Source organism: Podarcis raffonei, chromosome 1 (genome assembly GCF_027172205.1).
Source record: "Podarcis raffonei isolate rPodRaf1 chromosome 1, rPodRaf1.pri, whole genome shotgun sequence".
In the NCBI taxonomy this organism is placed as follows: Eukaryota; Metazoa; Chordata; class Lepidosauria; order Squamata; family Lacertidae; genus Podarcis; species Podarcis raffonei.
The window spans coordinates 85,021,244-85,039,974 of NC_070602.1; the positions used below are offsets into that span (position 1 = coordinate 85,021,244).

The window sequence follows — 18,731 nt, forward strand, 5'->3', positions numbered from 1 at the left end:
TGTGGCGACGAGGGATCCTTTCTTGAGACTTAAAGCATCATGTGGAACAGATGCATAGCATAACGTATTTCCTTCCCCATTAGCAGCTTCTAGCAGTCTCTGGGCATTTGTGGTCAGTGCCTTGGCTATCCTAGTTAATGGCGATTAACAAGTTTAGCACCGTGGTTCTCTCTTCCAACGCAGTTAAATAGTGTTTAACCTTACAGCTGCTGCTAAGATTATAATAGCTAAAAAAACTGAGAGAAAACATATCTCCTACTATATCTGAATGGACTGAGAAAGTTTCATCCATAGTAACTATGATTAAGCTAACTTATTTTTTTAAAAAAGAATACATATCAACCAGCCTAACAGGTTTATGGAAAAAGTTGTATTTTTTGTAATGTTTTGGAACAACAAGTTCAATTATAATGTCCAATGTTTGCTGCCTTCAAACTGTAACTGTATTTCTTTATGCTCTTTATCTTTGGTTTATATTGTTTGTTAATAAAAATAATAATAATTTAAAATATATATGGTTAGTCATGTGCTGTGTCAGAGAGTTCCACAGAGCAATAGTATTATTTGTTAGGGGAGCATTTCTCTTGCTTGTTTCCTTGCTTGCTGTGTCTAATTTGTTTGGTTCATCATGCTACTTTGTGAAAAGGTAAAATATTTGTCCCCTATTTTCTGCTGTTCTTCAAGCCGTGTATAATTTTATAGATCTTTGGTAAATTTTAGTTGACTTCTTTGATAAAGACAGTGTAGTTTATGCTTTCTTCTTCTCACCAATTTATGGCCTCTTCTTTGAATTGTAGCACCAGAGAGTATCCTGCAAGCATCATGCTTTCCCTTTAAGTAATAGTGGCAGGAAACTGACAGCTTTTAAGAGGGCATGCTGGGAGTTGTAGTTTGGATGCAAAGTACGAACTGGTAATCACAAGTTGCATAAGCTGTCAGTTCTGGTACATATCAGGGTAGCAGGAAAGTCAGGGAAGAAATGACAGTGTCTAGCCAAAAGCAGAGCTTGAGCTGAGCCAAGACCATTATTTATAACTTGGAAATAGAAGGGGAGAGATTATGAAATAAACTGCTACTTATTCACTGGATTTTTTTTTGTTAATACACGTTATATAACCTAGATTCACCTTCCCTGTAGCACAGCTGCACGTCTTAAGGATCAGACCTGGGCATTTTTTTGAAAGCTCAAGCAGATGAGCTGCTCTTCTTTTCTGGAAATATCAGTAATAAGAACAGAATCACACAGTGCCCACAGCCTAGTAGTAAACTAAAAGCCACTGCTGGCCCTAATGCTCTATTGCTGGCATTAACCATTATAATTCAGTGGGTGGCATTCAGCTAAGTCTTACTCTGAGTAGACTCACTGGAATTAATGAACCCAACTAAGTTGGGTCCATCAATTTAATTGGGTCTACTCTGAGTAAAATTTGGTTCAGTGCCACTGTGATTCCAGAAGCAACTCTTGGAAAGATTTTCCCTTCCTATGTCTGCCCTATAAAAACATGCTGCTTTTGGGGAAAGTGACCAGTTTAGTTTAGCTGCATCACAATATGAGAATTTAGGCTGAATTTACTTCTGAGAAAGTATGGTTTGGATTGCACTGTTAGGCAATGTGGCACATAACTGCCCCCCACCCCCGCATGCGCCTTTCCATCACTGCAGGCTGGCATTGTCCTTGAATTGCCGACTCAGTAAATTGCTAACAGCAGTCAGAGGTCCTTTCCAGACAGAAAAATCACACCTTGGCCCCAACCCAGCTACAGTTAAGGGTGAGTAGCTATCAGTGGAGGCTGCTCTATTGGGTCAAATGGGGGACTGCCTCACCAACCTCAGTCTGCCTTAAACCAGGCATCTTCAACCTCACATTTAACCCAAACATGCATTTAACCCAAATATGCATTTGGGGACCTTTGCATGATGGCGGTGCTCCTGGACCCACCTTGAAGACCACTGCCTTAAACCACAACCACCAACTGCTCCTTGCCTTACTTGCAACCAGTCCAGGGGACAACACTGCCTGTCATCTTCCTCCTCGTCGTCTCAGTGTTGCCCCTTGTAGATGTCAGCAGGGAGGGTGGTGATGACAAAACTGGAATGTGTTTGCTCCCCCAGTCATTGGCTCTGACTCCACCTACCACTGGTCTGTCCCACCAGTTCCAATGGGCACCGGCTGCCATCGCTAGCCATCCATTCCTATGCAGACCTAACTAGGATAAGATCAACCTCCATGGCTGCAATGCTACAGATGCTTACTTGGGAGTAGTCCCTATGAAAGTCAGTGGCGCTGGCTTCTGAGTAAGCATGCATAGGATGCATAGTAAGCAACATGTTCTGCTGAAACCAATGGCAGTGAGTCACAGCTAACCATGGTGTTGATGGGATGTGCAACCTGATCCTTCGCAGCAGGGCTGGGGAACTCAGTGCCCTCCAATGTACATGGACTCCAGCTCCCATCAGTTCCAGCCAGCATGGCCAATGGTCAGGGAAGAAGGGGTTCAACAGGGCCATAGATTCCCCACACCTGAACCTTAGAGTTAGGCTTGCACTGCCTGAAGTGCAGCCTCCCCTCCTCTTTCTTCATTGTTCCACTTCATGGCAGAGCCAAGGGATTTAGACACACCCAACTGCATAAAATTGCAGCCTTGGTTACAAGTAACATTAGGGGGATATTTCATAGCACTTTAAACTTGCCCTTTCCTCATTGGTCCTACTGTATCAATAGCATCCATAGGATTTACCCGCCTGTTGACATCCCCATCAGAGCCCAACCTTCAGAAACGCGGGAGGGTGTCTAGCACAGATAGAGCCTCATCTCTGGTGGTGCCTCATTTGTGGAACTCCCTCCCCCAAAACCTGTTTGGCTGGTGCTGACTTTGTGGGATTTGGGGTGCCAGAGGGAAGCAGTTTTCTTTCCCCTTGTGTTTCATGTCTTTCATCACTTTTAATGGTTTCTAACACAATTATTAATTCTACTGCAGCTGTTTCATTTCCCACCCCCATTAGAATTGCATTTTAATTTTTGTATTTATTTTGCTTTCATGATGTGTTTTAAAATGTGTTGTAACTAAGCTACAGCAGTGTGTGTGTGTGTGTGTGTGTGTGTGTGTGTGGTTTTCTCAGATATATTGGGGGTGCCAGCTACCCTCTGGCTTCAGCAGAATAGCTATACTTGTGCTCCTTGCCTTTAAAAAAGAAAGCATTCAGTGGGACCTTCTCCCAGGTAAATGTGCATAGGATTGCAGCTGTAGAAGAAATGTGCACTGCTGCACTGCAGAGATGGATGTAGACAACCTTTTTTTAAAAAAAAAGGAAAGGGGAAAAATAAGAGGAAGGGCACACAAAATGGTGTGTCATTGCTGCAAGAGGGAGGAGGCAGCCCTGCTGGCTTTCATCAGTTTGTTTGTTTATTTAAAGGACTAACAGAGCATTCTTGCAATTTAGTTGTACAGCAGGGACTCTGTGGTTTAAATGTTGTTTAGGGCCCTAAATGTGTATGCTTGTGCTCAGTGGGACTCTCTTCTGAGTAATGAATGAAGTATGTGGCATTAGGACATAAACTGCATCCTTCCAAGAGGGGGATTTAGACTTAGACTTATGCTGCACACAGATAATTCCTAATAAATGTTCACATGGAGCAGAGGAAGGGAGCCTGTTCTCTTTTGTTGCCTTAAGGGCAACTGTTTAGGGTTTAGGCTGCATGCAATCCTGTGCATGGTTACCTGAGAGTAACAAAGTCCCACTGAACCTCATAAAGCAAGAATAGCTACATGCTTCCCTCCAAATGTCTTGGACTACAACTCCCACATCCCTGGCTGTTGTCTATTCTGGCTGGGGCTGACGGGAGTTGCAGTTCACAACACCTGGAGGGCACCGTGTTGGCAACTCCTGCCATAAGGACTGACCTGCTGGAGAAAAGGGGAAACCAGCCCATTAAATAAACTTGTTCCTTCTTCTCTCCATGATCTGTTTGCAATTCGTTAAAGTGAAATATTTCAGAAAGAGTGGCGACAGGGCAAGTTCCTGAGCCTACCATGGTGCAACACCAACAGAAAGTGGAAGTGGCATGATGGTTGTAGAACCGTGAGGGTGGTATTATGCAACTAGGTTTTACTGAGAGTTAACATGACCGGGTTAGCGCCATTAATTTAAATGGGTCTACTCTGAGTAAGACTACCCCTCTTAGCGTGTGCAATGAGGGGTGTGGATTAACCGTTTCCTGAGGCCAGGGACAAAACCCCCCCAAACCTGAGCTGCAAGGAAAATCTGCAGATTCCTACAGAGCATCCCCCAAATCATGTTCCTTTTACCTGCCATCAAAATCCATATGCTGCCCTCAAACAATGATTTCAGAGTCTGTGAAAAGCAGGCTTTTTGTTACAATCAGGGAAAGCAGAAAAGCATCTGTCAAGCCCAAGGCAAGCTGAGCACAGCCCGTGTAGGCCCAAATCATGCAAGTCAAGGGTGCCTTCACGCTACACATTTGCCTCATGTCAGTTGCTCAGTGAATGGTGGGGGAGCATTTTGGGGAGAAACCCCCCTGTCTACTTAGTTGACTTTTGTGTAATTAATAAACGTCCCCCTTCTGTTCAGGTTTCATTGGTCGTGGCTTATCTGAAAATCTGCCTGATGGACTGGAGGACAGGTATGTGCATGATGTCTTAGTTGTCTGTGCAGTGAAGGTTTAAGGCTGTTATATGTTGGGTGTGTGTGAGCTGATTACTCCAAAGGGTTGAAATATGAGGATGCGGTATCATCCTTGATACATGGATGGAGGCCTGCAAACATGTCCCTGGCTGGTCACTCTTCTGCTGGGCATCCCTAGGCAGGGGCCTAATTCTACAAACCTGCATACCAGCTAGGCTGGCACCCTTCAGCAGATTCCCCCAAACTTGTGGGCTGCTGTATATCTCCTCCTGCCATTTCCCTTTCTTGTTGGGCTCCCAATGCCAACGAGTTCTTCAATAAATAAATGACAGAGTGGAATTTCTGACAACTACCACTAACCTGACTTCCTTGTGAGAAGTGAAATCAGCTCCCAAGTCAGAGTCTTCCTGCTTTTGGCAGGGAGTATTTCCCGCAGAGACAGAGCCCTGAGGAAGGGTTGCCTGTCCAGGCAGGCACAGCTGGAAATGCACAAGAGAGCTGCCTCACGTGCCTAGGCCTGTCACCTCCACAGGCAGCGTTCCTGAGCAGAGGGAAGGGAGAGGCCTCTACAGCCCCAGGGGCAAGGGCGAACCTTAGGGAACAAGGGATCATGGGCAGAAGACACCTGCCCCCATCCTGGCTTTTAGGGTTTTCAAGTCATCTCCTATATTTTGTACAGAGGCAGAACAGGGGAGTGGTGATGATGATAGCATCTCCTGTATTTTGGACAGTTCTTGCATTTTGTGCAGAGGAGAATAATAACCATAATAACGATAACAATATCCCAGGTGTGGCTTTTACCATTATTGCAGCTCTGTCGGGGGGGGGGATCTGCACCTTGTGCAGTTCTCATTTATTTGCATCTTCCCTGACCTTCCAGCCAGGGGCGGAGGAAGGGGGTGCGGTGGGGGCAGGCCGCCCCGGGTGTCTTTGCTGAGGGGGGTGACATTCGGCGCGCCACCCACCTGCAACTCCCAAGCCTACCCTGAGCCATTGGGGGAAGGGGGGAGCTGTGCTGCAATGTCGGTGGCATTCCCCCCTTCTCCCTTTGTTCTGAATGCTTGGGGGAGGCTTGGGAGTCGCGGGCAGGCGGCACACCGAGTGTCTGCCATTGGCGGCTTGCTCTGCTCCATGGACGGCTTGCTCCGCCCCCGGCTGCAGGGCGTGCGCTCCGCTCCATGCACCCGAGCAGCTATCCCACACCTGGGAGGGCACCCTTCATGCCCCATGCTCCTAGGGAGCACACCCACCCTGGGCAGCGCGGGCATATGCTCCACCGCTGCTTCCAGCTAGTGTCATGTTGCTAGGACTTCCTGCAGCCTGATCCCACCTCAGAGTTGGCTGCCTTCTGGGCCCAATTGACAAATGCGACTCTAGGCATAACCCAATTTAAGCAGCCCAGTCCATAGCAGCCCAGGACCTTGGATGTGGCCAGGAGTGCCTTTGCCTAGCTTTTGTTTTGTTTTATTTATTTAACAAAATGGATGTGGCGCTTGATTGTAAGGAAACTCCTAAAAGGTTTGCAACTTGGGCTGTCGCACAACTGCGTCTGCTTCTGGAGAAACTGCTGACTTGGCCCAAGTAGCATATACTTGAGTTACATCACAGCTTGATTGCTGCAATGCACTCTGCATAGGGCTGCGTTTGAAGGGTGCTCGGCAATACTGGGCCCAGAATACCGCAGCCAGTCTGTTAACAGGGGCTGCATGTAAGCAGTGCACAACTCCCTTACTGAAACCATTGCCACTGGCTTCATTTATTTCTGAGCCCATATTAAAATACTGGTGGTGGTGACCTTCAAAACCCTATAGGTTTGGGACTTGGATATCTGAAAGACTTCTCCAACATGAAACTAGTAAGATCACTATCAGCAGCCCTTGTTTGTCCCAGCATCCACAGAATACGCTTAGTTGAAAGCAGGCAGACAGCCTTTTCAGTAGCTGCACCCAGGCTCTGGAACTCCCCCCCCCCAACACTCACCTTGGCCCCTCTCTAATGGCATCCTCTAGAAGGAGCAAAGCCTTCCTTTTTTAAGGAAGGCTTTTGGGCCATAAAATGGTTACTCCCTTTTTTTGAGATGGATCAGATTGCTGTGGTTAAATTGTTTTTGGTTGGTTACTGATATTTTAAATCCTTTCTCACTGTTGCTCCTGTTTTAGTGTTTTATGATCACTTTATATATTGTTAATGTCAAAATGGTTAACAGCATTATCTTATCCGTGTCTATTCAAAAGTATGCTCCAACGATTTCAGTGGGGCCCTCTCTCAGCTAAATGGGTATGTGATTGCAGCAGCCATAGTTATTGTTTCAACTTAGGGTGACCTGATGAAAAAGAGGGCAAGGCTTCTTCATCTTTTGACAGTTTTGCAAAAGAGGAAATTTCAGCAGGTATAGTCTGCATGACAAGCTAAACCTGCTGGAGTCACCTTCCATACATTGTGAGCCATCTTGGGCTTGTTGAGGAAAGGGCATGGATGTTTTAAATAAGCAAACAAGTAGCTTATTCAGAAGCGAGTCCCACTAGGCTTCTCCACACTAGATCTAAATGTGAATTTGCACCTGCCTGTCTCCCCATCAATGTGGGGGGCAGCCACACAACACATTTCCCAACCCAGTACAGCCAACAATGTGCCCACAAGATGTCGTGGACTACAGCTCTCATCCTTCCTGACCATTAGCCACGCTGGCTGGAGCTGATGTGAGTTACAGTCCAAACCACCTGGAGGGCATCACATTGGATATTCCTGCCGTAAATCAATGCCATGGACCATTGACAAACCCTCCCAAAGAAACCAGGGGTTTAGCATAGTTTAACAATGACATTTCTAACCTATAGAGACATACTCATGTGGTGCATACGGCTCTCATGAAAAATGGCTACATGGTGCAACAGTTTCCCATGGTTGTGTGTGTGTTTCCATGGCTGCCTTGCTAATTTTCCAGACAGATACGGAAGGCAGGGCCAGACCTATTAGAATACACTAAGAAATTGGTGAGGCCACACCTTGGATTGCTGCCTGCGGGGAACCTACGGCCTGCCAGATGTTGCTGAACATGGCCACTGGCTATGCTTGCTGGGGCTGCTGGGAGTTGTAGTTCAGCAACATTTTCCCACACCAGTTTGAAATCAGCATTGGTATTGTACCTTTTACAACTACGGGGTATAGGAAGGTTTTGCCAACACGGGGGTGTCACAGTTAAGAAATAAATCAATCCAGCTTTTAATTTCTGCCTGTGAAGCAGCTGCTAAAACATTGGACTTCCGTGTCTCCTACCACTAAGGTGACCAACGTGCAAAGGAGGAGGGGCAGCCCCCCTGGGTGCAGCAGGCCCCATCCTTTTCGAAGATATTTTTGCAGGCGCTTTTCTCTAAAGCTGCATCTCCCTTAAATCCCCTCTTCTGCACCCTCTTCTGCCTCTACGGAAGGAGTCCCACCCCATTTAGCCGTTTCTCTTCGCTTCCTCCTGCTGCGTCTGGTGATGAAAGAGTCTGCACGGTGACTTTCGATTTGGAGACGAAGCAGCCACCTTGGAAATGATTAATCCTCCTATCTAGGCGTCTTGCCTCCCGGTAAACACCCACGAGGAGCTGGGGCGGGGCCACCTTCTAGGCCCGCCCCCTCCTTTATAAACCCACTGCGGCAGGGCGGGCTAGAGCAGGCGTAGCTGCTTCTCACAGAGACTTCGTCGCATCGACTCAGCGTGAGCTCTCAGCCCCGCCGTTCTTCATCATGGTGAGCGGGAAGGGGGCTGCGCGAGGGAAGCGCACCGAGCGCTTGGGGGCTGCTTCCTTAGCGAGATTCGACGTCTCCCCCTGGCTGGGGGAGCGCGTCGCCCGCCTCTCGGCTTGCGGTCTCCAAGCTGCGCGTCCGCGCAAGCTGCTGGAACGTTCCGCGGCAGGTGCCCGTCGGGGCGGGTGGGAAGCGCTCCCGCCTTCCTGCGGGGCAAACGCGGAGGATGGTGCCAGGTTGCCGCCTGATCTTAGGGCGGGAATTAGGTGCGCCCCTTCGCCCACAAACATGGCGAGGGTGTCTCCAGGCCCAGGGGCAAAAGTCAGGGGAGCTAGTTGGGGGCTACCCTCGAAGTGCGCACTGCAGAGCGCGGCAGCTGCCCTCGACGCACGTGTAAATGGCGGTGGGGTGGTGGTGGTGCGCGCGGAGCAGCCGCAGAACAGGATCCGGCAGGCCCGGCCTGAGCTTCTTGATCGCAGTTGGCCGCGTGCCCGGAAAGACTCGCTTGCGCGCTCGGTGCCTGGGCGCCTCGCTTACAGCCACGTTGGTGTAATGAGCAGGGACAGCTGGCTTGGAGGCGCACGGGCGGCCAACTCGTGCGGAGGTCGAGGAGAGGGCTAAGGAAGTTGGGGTCAGCCCCCGAGGGCGCGGGGCGCCGCGCTCTGGAGAGTCGTGCGGCAAATGTTCCCGTGCCTCTCGCTCCCTCCCCGTTACCGATCGTCGCCCACAGACTGCGGGGGCTGGGAAAGTTATTAATAGGCAGGTTGCGCAGGAAGGGAGAGTTGGGCCCGGGCGCCCCGCTTCCAGCTAAATCCCAGGGCTGCAAATAGCTGGGCAGGCGGCTGGGCTCCAGTCCAAAGTAGGTAATCGCATCTCCCGCCTCATCTCGAGGGAATCTTCGCACTTTGCGGGAGGGGCTCCTATATTTAGCCGTCCCGGGCTAGACGCGCGAATGAGCGAGGAAGGAAGCCGCCTTCAGCCGCCAGCCCCGATCCCACCCGGGCGAGGAGCTTTGCCTGGCGGGGCCCCGGCGCTTCCTAGCGGCTAGACTCGTTCTCGCACCTTCTGGGAGCCGCTTCCCTGGAGGCCGTCGGGGCGTTTTCGCAAGTGACGCAATGTCTTTAAAAAAAAAAAAAGACTTTGGACTGCGTCACTTTTCAATATGCGTTTTTTAAAAATGCGTTTGAGCGGAAAGCGGAAGAGAGCCATTTTAAAAATCCGGTGTTAATTCTAGTTAGCCAATAGTCGGAGGGTTTAATTCGAATTTCGAAAGGAGAAGTGCAAGAAGCCGATGTATACGTGTGGGTTCTGAGAATCCCCCTCCCCTGGGAGGGGCTGAAAACTGTTCGTCCTCTGTGACCACAAAACGCTGCTCTCTCAGCCAGATAGTTCCTCTCCTCGCTAACTTGGTCTGTATCAGTGGCTCTGGTGCTGGGAAGCCGATAGCAGAGCAGTAGCCGAAGAGACCCGGCAGTAGGGGAATGAGGTGCACCTCTCTTCTGCCCCTCTGTCTGTTGTAAAGCCAGGGAACCCTTGAAAAGGGGGGGCTTAGTTCACTATTCGGTTTTTATTTTGGTCAACCTAGCACTTGAAAGTGGTTAGAGAGCTTTCCCCTTAATCCTTTTACCGACGCTGCAAGGAAGTTCAGAATTCCTGTATCGGGAATTGAGGCTGAGATAAAAGCTTGCTGAAGGCCAAGTGCATAGGAAAACTTGAACCTGGGGCTCAGTGGCTTGCTGCTTGGTCTTAGCCGTTATGCTCAGTCAGTTTTTGCCAAGCCTCTGGCCATTACAAAAGATAACTATTACATTGTTCTCAGTTTGCCTGAGGAAATTTGGAGATGCATCTTCTTTTTGCAATTGATTTTTTTTGTTATTGATATTTAAGGTTTTTGGTTTTTTAAGTGCTGTCGCTTATGGATGCTGTTGGGTTTTGTTTTTGTTTTTTTAAAGGGAATTAAAAAGCTATTGTGTCTGGTGAACTCCGGTAGATGCCAATTCTTGAAATATAAGAACTTGCACAGAAAAGCACACTTTTGACACATAAAAGTACACAAATTAAACCTTCATCCTTATAGAAACATACCCTGAAGCAAAATAGCCTCAAATGAAACCCAAGCAAAGTGTTAGTCAATTGCTGTTACTCTAAAGTGGGGGGGGGGTACTTAAGATGTTCAGTTTCATCTTGCTCAAAAGGGAATCCCTATGGAATTCAAAACTTTGTTTCCAAACTTTGTGCCTGGAATCTTTTTTCTGTTGTGGAGCATAATTGGGAATGTGGCCAGACCTTAGCTGTGTGCAGTGTGAATGGCATTGCCTCTGGTGATGATGCTCCCTGCAATGCACCACTTTCCCTAACCGTGTGTAAATACAGTGCAGATGTCTGACAAAAACTCTTGGGAGTTCAAGTGTACCTTGAATGAGTTGGTTCCCTGGTGAGACGTGTGAGGGAAAGGCACGTAAAAGGAGCACCAAAACAGGCATGATTTTATAGGATGGAATGTCACCTCTGTGGTATGGTGGCAGGTTATTTTTGTCCCAGCGTGGATATTCCGCTTTGGCAGTGGTTGGATGGTTTGTCCTTCTAACGTGTGCACTGATCTGGTTCCACTTGTTGTGCCCCTTCTGAAATGAAGCCATGGGCTACATACCTATGCTCTTTGAGGGGAAATGTGCCCCCTTTCTCTATTCACCCTGGTAGCAACCCCCACAGTGAGTGAAGCCAGACTCTTCCAACCATAAACGGGTGAAGTGAAGACCTGACAAAGGGGAATCTGTGCTAGATTCATATGTTAGGTATAGCTTAATAGAGATGGTCTTAAAGAGAGCCTAAAACCCACCCAGAACTAGCCCACTATCCCTTCTCCCCATTATCTAGTTTTCTAAGCGGAGAGCATGTTGTGGAGAAGCATTTGACCGTATGATTCCCCCATCCACAGTCTAAAGTAATGCAATCTGAAAACGGGTTTACCATGGCAGCAATGTTACAACTGTAGCTAGTTATTATAGGCAGGGAGCCCCACTCCTAAGTGTGGATTTTCCTCCCCCCACCATTCCTGGTATGTAGCTTTCCCATTTCCCTGCCTGTCAGTCTGGCTCCTCTAGCTCTGCCAATATTACTTGCAATGAGCGGCCAACAGGTTCTTTCTCCCTCGAATGCGTATGGACTCTCTCTCAATGGCGGAAGTGGGAGGTGACTGAAAGCAGGGTGATCTATGTGCCTAGGCCCGTTCAGCTTGAGTCCTGGAGATGGGCCCAAACTGTCACAGCAAGAAGATTGCTAACTCCATGGGCTGGGTTGCCCAACAAGCTGGGTGGCTCTGTAAACAGCTACCCTCCCTGACCCTGACCTAAATTATGATGGCAAGACCCACACTGCACTGGTTGGCATAAACTCACTGGTCACAGGAGCTCCTCAGGAATTTTCCCTTGGGCTGTTGCCTGCTTGGCCACTACAATATGACATGATGATGACTTGCAGTTAGGTTCAGGGCTGCCTTGAGTCAGCAACCTGAGTGTGTTGGCTCCGTGTCCCCTGATCTGGCTATTCCCTGCCCTTCCAATTTCCTCTCACACACCCCAGTTCTGCTTCCCATTCAGTGGGTCCGTGCAAGCCTTCATCAACATGCTGCTGTTTTTTTGTGTTATGAATTGCCTCCCACATGCATCCCAAGGTGGTGTACAAAATATAACTAAAAGCCAGTTACAAAAAATAACAGAGGAGCTTTACAGATGATACAAAACAGACACAAATGGCCTATTCATCCCGCTGGGAAAGCCTGACAGAAAAGTCATTCTGAGCATTCAGATCTAATTTTGAATAAGTGAGCCCTACACAGGCCTGTCATCACTGTCTTGGCTGCCAGGCGGGAGGTGACTAGATATCACCTGTGTGGGGATCCAGGCGCCTTTGCCCTGGGGACAGGGAGAGGGAATGAGAATGAATTCTCATGTTTTGCCCTGATGTGGTTCCCTATGTTGGGTGGTGCTAGAATGCGGTTTATGAAATGCGTAGAATAAATGTGTGCTGTGTGAAGCAGGAGAGAGGAGAATGCTGAAGAAACCTCTATGCATTTTTAATAAACTCTGGAGTGTGGGCGTAAGAGGCTGGAAATACCGACCGAGTGACTGCTTCTGCTCATTCCCCTGTGGCTTCCGTGTGCAATAGACAGCTTAACAAAGCTGCTAAATGTTCACTCCAGTCACTGCTGCACCAAATTCTAAAATCACCACAATGTGACTAAATTAGGGATAGATTGGCACTCTTCAGTGTAATGCACAGCTCAGGTGCATTCCCTCCAATCTAGCAAATTTGCTTTGGCACTACATTTTTGGAAGTGGATGGCTGTATTCCTGACTTTCATGCTACAACGTTGCTGCTGCCTGGTTCGTTGACTAGAGGCAAAACTACACCAAGACATGGAGTTATTTTGCCTCTAGTGTTCATTTAAACTGCCACTCTGAAATTCTCTAGATCACTCGCCCCAAGGGGTGGCTACTCCTAACAGGTGAATTGCAAGGGCAGAAATTGCCAACCTGGGGGTCTGTAGATGCTGTGGTGCCCATGGGCACCCATAGGCCACCATGTATTTATGGATTATTTTTTAATGGCAAGCACTTCCTTCACCTGTGTGTGTGTGTGCACTCAAGTATGCTTTGTATGTGTGCAATTGAGAGAAATGCACTTGGGCAGTGAGAAAAGGAGAGATGATGGGGCCCCCTTTTATATTTTTACTGGTACAGGCTACATTGGTTGTCGAACGCCCTGGGACTTGGACGTTTTGGCTCCCAAACACCGCAAACCCATAAGTGATTGTTCCAGCTTGTGAACGTTCTTTTGGAACCCAAATGTCCAACGGGGCTTCCGTGGCTTATGATCCTGCAGCCAATCAGAAGCCGCAATTTGGTTTTTGAACATTTTGGAAGTCAAACAGACTTTTGGAACGGATTCTGTTCAACTTCCAAGGTACGACTGTATTGGAGAATGTTCCCTGTGGTTAGCCAGCAACAGCTTCAGTGTATGTGTGCAGAATAAATATTATGAGATCTCCACAATCAGAACCAGCAGGACATAGGCGACATCCCATGTCAACCATGTGGTTGTCTGGAGGGGAGCAAAAAATACTCTTCTAATTTTTTGTTATGCCATGCTCACACAGCACTGGCTCAGAATTCAAAATGTGCCCAGTGGACCAAAAATGTTGGCAACCCTTTAGCAAGGAAAGGGCATTCAGCTAAAACCAACAAGTGTGCACGAGCTGCCACTGGGGCTTCTGGCTAGGAGTTGTCTTGATGGTTCTACCCCCTCCCTTCTTTCTGCCATAGGCTCACAACTCTTTCTCTCTTTCCACAGCGTGAGTGTATCTCAGTTCATGTCGGCCAGGCTGGCGTGCAGATGGGCAACACCTGTTGGGAGCTGTATTGCTTGGAACATGGGATTCAGCCAGATGGACAGATGCCAAGTGAGAAGACCATTGGTGGTGGGGATGACTCCTTCACTACCTTCTTCTGTGAAACTGGAGCTGGGAAGCATGTGCCCCGGGCTGTCTTTGTGGACTTGGAACCCACCGTGATTGGTGAGTGCATGTGCAGGAATCTGAGCCTCAAAAGCTCTCTGGTGGGCACCAGCGGTTAATCCTCTCATTAGCCCTGGGTCTGGCTTGGGCAGGGATCTGGGCCCACTTCTGGAAGGTCAGGGCAAATACTTGATCCATTTAGCGGCTAAGGAATACTTGAACACTGAGGGTGGAATTCAATGCCACATTATTACACCCATCCTGCCAGTGCAAGCCTTTCTATTTGTCAGATGGAAGATCATGCTCCAAATACTATTCTGGGGCTCTACCTGAGTACTCAAGTCATTTGGGGGGGGCACAAACCCCAGTTGCAGCAGCCAGACTTAACAGCTCTGGCTGCTGCTTGCACAACTTTTACGTTGATTCTGACACTAGGTCAGTAGCTGGCAGACTTTAGGCCAAATTTGAGTCTGAGGGGTGCAAACTAGGTCTGCAGTTCCCCATCTATAGGACTCTGGGTGGATGGCAACTGTGACAATGGGATCTGGCAGCATGCAATGGAGGAGTTCAACTTACCAACTCCCACTCGATTCTTATAGTGGGATTTCATCAAAACTAGTAACTGACCAGAGAGGCAGACTGTATTAACTTAACCTGCTAGTAAAGTGATTTGGGCAAGGAGCATTCTGGGTACTGTAAGCTTTTGAGGAATTTGGGCTGCAGGTGATCACACTTCCCATTTTGGGTAGGTGTGTCAGGGTTCCTCAATTTGCTTACCCAATTAAAGAGTCTGAAATATCCACCATACTGATAATTTCTTTTGCATTCCAACCCCTTTTTTATGCAGATGAAATTCGTACTGGCACGTACCGTCAGCTCTTCCATCCAGAGCAGATGATCACTGGCAAGGAAGATGCTGCCAACAACTACGCCCGCGGGCACTACACCATTGGCAAAGAGATCATTGACTTGGTGCTGGACAGGATCCGGAAACTGGTATAGTCATGGTGTGGGATGGGAATAGAAATTCAGGTCCACTCACTTTTGTCTCTTGGTTCAATGCGCCACTAGCATGTGGCCCAAGGAAGATTCCCTCTGAGGGAATGACACCCTTGAGTTGAAAATGTTCCTCACCCTGCTTTAGACACTATCTGTGTTCGGCTTTCTACTTTCTCTTTGCCTCCACTGCTCACTGCCTTTCACTCATACAGGGGAGAGTTTTTCCACTTCTTGGGCACTTTGCATGAAGTGAAAGGATCACACTTGTGCTGCTAGGATACTTTCCCCATCCCTTCCCCAACCAGAAGAGGCAGTGGGTACACTGTTCATTGCTACAAGTGTAATAACAGCAACAGCACCTCCTAATTAAGAGCTACCAGCTCTTCTAGATTGTGTATGTGTGAGAGAGGGAGGTTACCGGGCATGGGTTGGTCCATGCAGAGTTGTGAGTTTCCGGAGGCAAGGAAATAGTATCATTAGGCAATTAAGTGGCTAATTGCAAGCTTCAGATTAGTGAAGTCTGAACTTTATGGATCTAGGAATATGCTGTGTCTCACATCATAATAGTACAGTGCACTACAATCTGAGAGAAGCTAATATTTAGCAACAATTTCTTTTGCATTCTCCCAACAGGCTGACCAGTGCACAGGACTCCAGGGATTCCTCGTCTTCCACAGCTTTGGGGGAGGCACTGGCTCAGGATTCACCTCCCTGCTGATGGAACGGCTCTCGGTTGACTATGGCAAGAAGTCCAAGCTGGAATTTGCTATTTACCCAGCTCCTCAGATATCAACAGCTGTGGTTGAGCCCTACAACTCCATCCTCACCACACACACCACCCTTGAGCACTCAGACTGTGCCTTCATGGTAGACAATGAAGCCATCTATGATATCTGCCGCAGGAACCTGGACATCGAGCGCCCAACTTACACAAACCTCAACCGCCTTATCAGCCAGATTGTGTCCTCCATCACAGCCTCGCTTCGCTTTGATGGGGCGCTCAATGTGGACCTGACAGAGTTCCAGACTAACCTGGTGCCCTACCCTCGCATCCACTTCCCTCTGGCCACTTATGCCCCGGTCATCTCTGCAGAGAAGGCCTATCATGAGCAGCTTTCTGTAGCGGAGATCACCAATTCTTGCTTTGAGCCAGCTAACCAGATGGTGAAATGTGACCCCCGCCATGGCAAATACATGGCCTGCTGCCTGTTGTATCGAGGTGATGTGGTGCCCAAGGATGTCAATGCTGCTATTGCCGCCATAAAGACCAAGCGCAGCATCCAGTTTGTGGACTGGTGCCCCACAGGCTTCAAGGTGGGCATCAACTACCAGCCTCCCACTGCAGTCCCAGGCGGAGACCTAGCCAAGGTGCAGCGGGCAGTGTGCATGCTGAGCAACACCACCGCCATTGCTGAGGCCTGGGCCCGCCTGGACCACAAGTTTGACCTGATGTATGCCAAGAGGGCTTTTGTCCACTGGTACGTAGGGGAAGGCATGGAAGAAGGGGAGTTCTCCGAGGCACGAGAAGACATGGCCGCCCTGGAGAAGGATTATGAAGAAGTGGGCATTGATTCATATGAGGATGAAGAGGAGGGAGAAGAGTAGCTCTAGATGCTGCACATTGTCTGATGGACCTTCATTTTCAATAAAGTATGTTTGGTTTTATCTGAATTTCTGTGGTATGCCTCTTTCTTGAATAGGGTTACAGCTTCACCTTGCTGGTGGAACAGCTTCAAGTGCTGTTCATTGCCACATAATGGCCATTTCCTTCCACACACCCTACACCTTGAAGGATTTAGAAAAGAGAAGGTGCCAGCCATAGCAGCTAAAGCTGAGCAAATTGGTGGCACAACATTGCACCATGGAGACTACATGGGCAAAGGGGGCATGAGCCTGGAATTATTTATTTTTATTAAATTTATATCCTGCTCTTCCCCATAATCTTTAGACAGGTCTTATACCTATTCACCAAGTTAAAAAAATTATGTGGCTAATAAAAGTGATGTAGTCAAATCATGCATACTAGCATATTCTTTTCTCCATCACCACAACCACCCCGATTTGGTACAAAACTTTAAACCAGAATTAGGAAAGTGAAATGAGGTTAACAAACAAGAACGGGACAAATAAAAGTGAGGAATCTCACTGACTGTAGGCAGCTCTATGCACCTCCTTTCTTGGCACTGGAGATTCTGTTTTGCCTCATATATTCTGATAATAACTAGCTTTTCTTCCACACACAAAAAAGTCCTGAAGATAGCAGGAGGAGGATATCGAGCTATTACAAAACATCTCTCCCCCACCCTTTCCCAAAAACACTGAGTAGCATTTTAATTGCTCACCAACCTTGCAAAGTGGATTGGATGTGACTTTGCCCCAAACAAGGCTAAAACTTTATGCATAGGTAGGGATTTAATTCTGCATCTCATCACAATACTTCTTTGGATATCCACTGCAGGAAGATCCCCTGCAATCTCCTATCCAGGCTGAAATCTCATTAAAGTAAAGCCACCCCTGCCTTGAACAGGGATATATTCTTCCCTGTATTCCAGTCTGCCACCACTGACCCCTCTGCATACTACACTGCGTAGGATAGACACATCCCCTGAAGAGTTTGGAGAAATGCTGAATTGTATTTTTCTAGGCTTCTCAACCATAAAATCAAAGACTGGTGCATGTTCTGCTGAAGATGTTGCTCTCTTTTACCCTCTCCTAGCCCCACTTTCAAATGTTAAGCTGCTTGTAGGCATACCTTGCCTAGAACGCTTTAGGCTCCAGTTCTTAGACAAGCAAGGAGTCATATAAAGTTTTAAAGATAAAGACCAGTGAGATCAGCGAGACAGATGGGAGTGGGCCTCACCTTAACTGTGAAATTAGGGGTAGGATTTATGTACTCCAGATGAAAAATGTTTGCTTTTCCTCTATTGGCTGCTGCTTCTCTGGACAAAGCACTTATTCATTCTTCCAGGAGGCGGGGGGGGGGCATTGAGTGGAAGAGGAGGAGTGGTTACACCCAACCTGAAAATGTGCTGGCTGCAAGTCAGGTTTGGCAAGGCTTTGCCCTCCATACCAGGCAGGCAGCCAGTCCTCTCTCTCCTTGCCTGCCACCGTGGCTGCTTTGACTATACATGGGCTATATAGCATAGGAATCTCAAACTAGAAGCTCCCCTCTTTACCTACTCTCGCAATGGGTGGTGGAGGATGTGTGAACCCCTTTCTGTACAACCCCTACTTTATGAAGGGCCAAAGAATCTCACATTGCTGACACACTCTTCAGTCTGAATGCCTTAACTGCACTAACAGCAGTTGCCATCCCTGCTGTTTAACACACGGCTAAAGTGCCTGATGTGTGCTCTGTTTCGCATACACAGAAGTTTAGTACTGAGACCAAATACATCATACTGTATTTGACTTTCATTGATGAGAAACATTTCTAGACTTAAGTGTGTGTGTATGTATCCCCCTGCCTGCTTCCATGAAGGCAGTAATAACATGAGCTTTCAAGGTCTTTTAAGACTCTCTTGTGAGTTTGCTCCAACAGACTTGACACAACTCTTGTTCTGAAAATTGACTCACACCTTGGTCAAGGTAGACATGATTTCCTACCCCGCCCAGATCTTTTCAGCTCTGAATAATTAGCAGCTGTAGCATAAAGCATATAAAACACACAAATGTTTACACAATGCAGTTTTTCTAGCCAGAAAAGATGGTAAAGCTACCAGGAGTACAATAAGAAGTAGACAAAAGTATAAGGAGTAAGAGAAATACACCATGGTTGCCCCACCTCCCTCTTTGCCCCCCCCCCCCAGTTTATATATTTGCAAATCACATACTAAATATG

General features: G+C 47.9%; 1 protein-coding gene across 1 annotated transcript; it reads left to right on the plus strand.

Moving 5' to 3' along the window:
• Nucleotides 1-8,250: 8,250 nt before the first annotated feature.
• On the plus strand, nt 8,251-16,561 carry LOC128419931 (tubulin alpha-4A chain). The gene is made up of 4 exons (XM_053401240.1): nt 8,251-8,379; nt 13,729-13,951; nt 14,739-14,887; nt 15,524-16,561. The coding sequence occupies exons 1-4, from the start codon at nt 8,377-8,379 to the stop codon at nt 16,493-16,495; spliced, it is 1,347 nt and encodes a 448-aa protein (XP_053257215.1). The 5' UTR covers nt 8,251-8,376; the 3' UTR covers nt 16,496-16,561.
• Nucleotides 16,562-18,731: the final 2,170 nt, after the last annotated feature.

Excerpts from the sequence above, each read along its gene's own strand:
- LOC128419931 (XM_053401240.1), top strand. Across the intron at positions 13,952-14,738 it reads CTTGGAACCCACCGTGATTG|ATGAAATTCGTACTGGCACG; the intron begins GTGAGTGCATGT and ends TTTTTTATGCAG. Across the intron at positions 14,888-15,523 it reads TGGACAGGATCCGGAAACTG|GCTGACCAGTGCACAGGACT; the intron begins GTATAGTCATGG and ends TTCTCCCAACAG.